Source organism: Carassius auratus, unplaced genomic scaffold, assembly GCF_003368295.1.
Source record: "Carassius auratus strain Wakin unplaced genomic scaffold, ASM336829v1 scaf_tig00031959, whole genome shotgun sequence".
In the NCBI taxonomy this organism is placed as follows: domain Eukaryota; kingdom Metazoa; phylum Chordata; class Actinopteri; order Cypriniformes; family Cyprinidae; genus Carassius; species Carassius auratus.
Genome location: NW_020525964.1, coordinates 211,432 through 217,500, shown reverse-complemented (window position 1 = coordinate 217,500; position 6,069 = coordinate 211,432). Strand labels below are relative to the sequence as shown.

The following is a 6,069-nucleotide window of genomic DNA, read 5'->3' as shown; positions in this document are numbered from 1 at the left end:
GGTCAGTGTGTGTGTGTGTGTGTGTGTGTGTGTGTGTGTGTGTGTGTGTGTGTGTGTGTCTCTCACCACATCAGTGAGGCGAGCAGCAGGTTGCTGGTGTTGGTCAGTGGTGTGTGTGTGTGTGTGTGTGTGTGTGTCTCTCACCACATCAGTGAGGCGAGCAGCAGGTTGGTGGTGTTGGTCAGTGGTGTGTGTGTGTGTGTGTGTGTGTGTGTGTGTGTCTCTCTCTCACCACATCAGTGAGGCGAGCAGCAGGTTGGTGGTGTTGGTCAGTGTGTGTGTGTGTGTGTGTGTGTGTGTGTGTGTGTGTGTGTCTCTCACCACATCAGTGAGGCGAGCAGCAGGTTGCTGGTGTTGGTCAGTGGTGTGTGTGTGTGTGTGTGTGTGTGTGTGTGTGTCTCTCTCTCACCACATCAGTGAGGCGAGCAGCAGGTTGGTGGTGTTGGTCAGTGGTGTGTGTGTGTGTGTGTGTGTGTGTGTGTGTGTCTCTCTCTCACCACATCAGTGAGGCGAGCAGCAGGTTGGTGGTGTTGGTCAGTGTGTGTGTGTGTGTGTGTGTGTGTGTGTGTGTGTGTGTGTCTCTCTCTCACCACATCAGTGAGGCGAGCAGCAGGTTGCTGGTGTTGGTCAGTGTGTGTGTGTGAGTGTGTGTGTCTCTCTCTCACCACATCAGTGAGGCGAGCAGCAGGTTGCTGGTGTTGGTCAGTGGTGCGACCGGAGCGTCTGCCATCATCAGCGCTGAGAGAACAGCTCCTCCGAAACAATACAGCATCGAACTGAACCAGCAGGCGAACGGACTCCGCTGAGAGACCTCCAGCGCTCCTGCAGAACAACACACACCTTCATCCTCATCGTCATCATCCTCATCCTCATCATCAGTAAGGAACATTACAGCAAACTCACTTCTCAAACACAATCACACAAATCAAACTATTTATTACTGTGTGTTTGTATTTATTTACTTCATTACATTTGAGATAACATTACAGATAAACCTGACAAAACCTCTGTTTGGAGATTTGTAAAATTAGTATAAAATAAAATTAAAGTTTTTTAATGGCTTAAATTCATTTAGTTTTCTGTTATACACTACCTGACTGAAAACACAACAGACAGCTGAGTCAAGGTGTGCAACTGGGCCTAAAAAGATTTAATTCAAATTAAAATGTAATTAAAATATGACAGCAGTCATTCAACATCATAATCATTTAGAAACACTGCAGAATATCTCAAACACATGTAGACGAACAGATGAACCCTGATTGCACCACCGCTCTGAGACAAACAGACTGTGACTGTTTGAGGAGGAAAAATCTAAACTGTGATCCTGATTTAAAATTTTGGGGTTTTTTTACTTGTTTTTGGAGGGCTGTTCAATCTAGCCAGCATTTTGTGATGACAAATCAATAAAGTAATAACAATAATAATAATAATTACTAAATAAAAAATAGATATAAAAAATGTAACTGTGATATTTTACTGTAAAATAAAAAGGTATTTAAAAAAATTATGTTAAACAATCAAACTTTTATTTTGGCAGAAAGGGATTTTCTGATTCAAGTTTTATTTATATTAAATCACACAACGCTGTTCCACTTACTGTGACAGCTCAGATATACATTATTATTATTACGGTTTGCTTATTATATGTCCAGCATTTTACTAGTTTTATTAGCTTATGGAAAACAAGTTAAAAGTTAATGTCACATTGGATTTTAAATGAACTAGAGAAGACAAAATGTGGTTAACTATATAGCTTGCTATGGTGTGTAGAAGCCTGTTATCTGCAGGAACTCAACACTCAAACACAGATCACACATTTAATCAGGTCATGTGATGCAACCGCATCCTCGATGACGACACACTCGATCAACACTGAGATCATGACACACTCGGATTCATTCTGATCACATGATGCAACCGCAAGAAGACACTGAACCAACACCCAGACTGAAGCAGAGCCATCACACACACAGAGACACACACACACACAGAGACACACACACACACACACACACACAGGCTTGCACTCGTCACGTTCTCAGTGTGTTGCAAGGCTCTGGCGACTGATGGACATTCATCTACAGATAAACCACACAGAGAGGCAGAACAGCACGTGATGAGATGTGTGTGTGTGTGTCTGTGTGTGTTACAGTCATGCTGTAGAAACGTACCTGTCTACCTGCAGACACAGAGAGAGAGAGAGAGAGAGAGAGAGAGGCCTGAAACATCATCATAAGCAGTGTGTTACTACAGACACACAACAAGCGTACAACTGAACAACTGAGCGCTTCTCTAAACTCACACTGTTTCAAGCAGTTCAGCAATAATCCACATTATGAAGAACATTGAAAACCTTTATTTTTAGCTGGCAAAAAAAAAAAAAATTCCTATTGTTACAGCATATTTTTATATTCAAAATTAGTTGCACAAACACACAAAAAGATGTTATGCCATGAAAATTAAAGGCAGAAATATAATCTAATATTATTTATAAGTAGTATTTAATGCTATTTGTACTTCTGTCTTGTCTCTTTCTCAAACCCTTGTGAGTGTAGAATGGCTTTAGCGTTCTTCTTTTCAGTGCGGTCTAGTAATCGAGATGAAAACAGTGTGAAACTCAACTAGATAAAGAAACAGCAACATTTCCTGGAATGCTTCAGTCTCAGTTTCAAATCTCAAACTTAACCTTTGAACCTTACATTTCAGAAGTTCTCATGTATTTCATATTTTAGTGTTCGACAGACTATAATAAAGCTTTTCTGTTTTACAAAGTGTTGACTTGTTTTGGCAAACTGCATGATAAGCTGTGCATGTGCATTCATGATGAGAAAATATTCACAAAGATTAAAGTGGTTACTAAGGTGTTCTGAGTTGTTGCTATGCAGTTGCTATGTGTCATCATCAGTAATTTCTTCCTGTTGAAAATGAATGGAAACTTCTGCATGATACAAAATAGAAGAATGTTTCAAATAATGGTTCGCTACATTGTTGCTCTGATTCCGTTTGTCACACGACCTCATTCCAAAATAAATATCAAAATACTGTATTTAAAAAAATATACATTTAGAAAAGTCCCAAACGTTGCATGGACATGGAAATAGTGACAAAATAGCTAAAAATTTCATTATTAGTTACTATGCATGTAAATAATAAATATATATTATTGATAAATAGTGCACATTCTTACTTAAAACTGCTCTAAACACTAGACAGAAATCACTCAAGTGACTCTTAAAGATGTTTTTGGTCATTTCTGCAGCTTAGTACTGTCACAGAACATTTTTGTAAGAGTGTAAAGAAAACTTTAAAGTTTCTGCGTGAGAGAAGAAGAGAGTTCTGTGAGCTGAAGACCAGAGCAGAGCGAGTTTCTGCTTCCATAAAACACTGCTCCCATTAAACATGCATCAGTCTGAAGGCAGGAAGTGACCCACGGCATTCTGGGAAACACTCCCTGAGCGGAGAACTGAGAGAAACAGGAAAGAAGGCTTTATTAGGAAGAGAGACGCTGCCTGCTAAACACATTCTTCATGGAATAAAAGTTGCTTGGGAAACCAGAGCACAATGAAGCGAGTCAGAGAACTGCTGTTTCACTGATCCTTTCATCAAATGCAATGAAGACATTTGGTTACTCATGCAGGTTTACACACCACAAAAGAGGATATTTAGAATTTCTCCATTTATTACTTTATGAATTAGAAAATACTAAATTGTAATTGAAATATACAGACACAAACAGAAAAAGTGCAAAAAAAAATTAACACTTAAATGTGTCTTTTGGATGTTATCTTTCCTCTATTCTTAAAACAAATAATAAAACACAGCCAGAAATCTCAAAATTGATCAATGCACAAGGAAAAAAAATAATAAAAAAATAATGTTGGTCTGTAGTGTCTTACATCAATATTCTAGTGGACTGACTTCTAAACATTGACTAAATAAACTTAGCACATGAACAAATTCAGTCTCTCCTCCTAAAACACTATTAACAGTTTCTGCACCTTGAAATGAAATGAAAAATAGCCTGCGATTTACTGCAGCTGCTGCAGCCAATACAACAGAGAACATGCATGCATTAATGCTCTGAAGCCATGGGAGCGTCAGTACGGCTGATCTCAGCACTGGCAAACCACACCTTGGTTAATGCAAATGCATGCGTGTTAAGACATGTTTGGTTAATGCAAAACAACTTTTCAAACAGGATGCATGCATGATTAAATAAATTTGCATGCTTCTATGAGAAAAACAGAGAGAGAATATTGACAGAGAGTTAATGATTAAATGCATTTCCTCTCTTTGGCCTTTGATCAAGTAACTTCTGCTTTCACACTCATGTAAACACACATCAAATCCTAGACATGAATGCTTACTAATAAGAAAAGGACCCTCTTGTTGCACCTACTGCAATCTAACTATTATAAAGCCACTGGTAAACAGTGTCGTGCACGCGCGCTGCACTGTTTACATTACACACGTGTGCGCGTGCGCGGCAGCTTTACATGCACGAGCAAATGCATGAATGTTAATAAAACATTTTGAATGCATTAACTTTGATGATTAATGCAGATGTGTTTGACATGCACTAAAGATGTTCAAAATGTCAAAGCACAAATAAAAAACATATCTGCATAATAAATAAAGTGCAGAAATGCAATACACCCGATAGATTCAGGTGAGTTAAAGTGTTCAGGTGTTTTCTCTCACCTGGCTGCTCTCTCAGACTCATCACTGATATGATGTAATGCGCGATGTCGAAGCAGGGGAACATGGAGAGGTTTGACAGCCCCAGCGCGAGCTCGTTTAGATTGAGAAAGCCGAACACATCCATGACTTCAGCCTCCCGTCACTCACGCGCTGTAATCGGTCAGTCAGATGATCGGTGTGCTCGGACGCACGCAGCTTCCAGCGGATGATCGGACACACGGAGTCAGTCCCGTTGATCAACAGCTGATCGGAGCGGTAACCGAATCCGACGCCATTGCTCCCGAGGATGCTGCGAGCTGGGAGCCGAGCACGCGCGCGACCTACGTGACGTCACAGACCACAACTTTTGTTTGACACATTCAGTCTTAACATGATTTGGGTCTTATGTACACTATCATCAAATGTTTTTGAAGAGTAAGATGTTTTTTTTTAAGAATTCTTTGTTTAGAAATACTTTACATAATACAAAATGCAGCTGCACATCATATATTCAAACAGAAAGAAGTTTTTTTAATAGTAAAAATATTTCACAATATTACTGCTTTTGCTGCATTTCTGATCAAATAAATGCCTGGGTAAGCCGAATATAATTCTGTAGAAAAACAAAAAACAACAACTTTTGACTTGTATACATATTATTCGACCGATTATAGTAGCTACTTTTTAGACATAATATAGACGTGATAATCTTAGCATCGTACTTTTAAAATACACTGACGGTGGATTATAATAAAGTACACCGTTATTTCCATCTGTTTTGTTTTGTTTTGACTCTTCCTGTGTAAAATTAATCTCTTTATCTCATCTGTAAACTATAGATGCTGCATTTCCTCGTTTTTCCTCCCAGAGAGACGCCTGCTGTACAGATGAGGAATAACAGAGGGCAGTTCTCGCGGTATTTCTCCGGGTGGCGCCATTGTCTAACGCATCGTCATGGAAACAGAAAGAGCGGGAATATTCTGTAAACGCGCCAACGTCTGACCGGTGTGAAATATTAATCGGATGCGGAAAACGCTTTATTTCTGAGGTAAAATTTAAAAGTTTGACCATTTTGGCCAAAGCAGAAGTGTGTTAGATGCTTCAGACTTTGAGAAACTGTGGGTAGTGATGACCGAAGATTTCTGTGGTGACAGAAAAATTAAATATAAGGAAGATTTCGGACTCATTGGAATGATTAACTTGGGTAATTACCCATCATAACAGCACAAGGACGTGAAGGGTTAATCAGCTTAGTTAGAGATATTATTAATTAATTTAAGAAGATTCTCAGTTGAATATTTTGACAGTTGAAAAGTAATATTTATGCCTAAATGTAATTTAATATTTAAACATTAACCTTAAACTTAATACTAAATTGTGTTTTTG

At 38.9% G+C, this 6,069-nt stretch overlaps 1 protein-coding gene across 1 annotated transcript in view; it reads right to left on the bottom strand.

Moving 5' to 3' along the window:
• LOC113080750 (trimeric intracellular cation channel type B-like) overlaps positions 1 to 5,006 on the bottom strand; it is a 14,730-nt gene extending 9,724 nt beyond the window's left edge. Inside the window, exons 1-2 of the mRNA XM_026252812.1 lie at positions 4,705 to 5,006; positions 666 to 822 (exon numbers count right to left, since the gene is read on the bottom strand). Coding sequence (XP_026108597.1) covers positions 666 to 822; positions 4,705 to 4,828 — 281 coding nt within the window. The 5' untranslated portion in view covers positions 4,829 to 5,006. The remainder of the gene's footprint in view (positions 1 to 665; positions 823 to 4,704) is intronic.
• Positions 5,007 to 6,069: the final 1,063 nt, after the last annotated feature.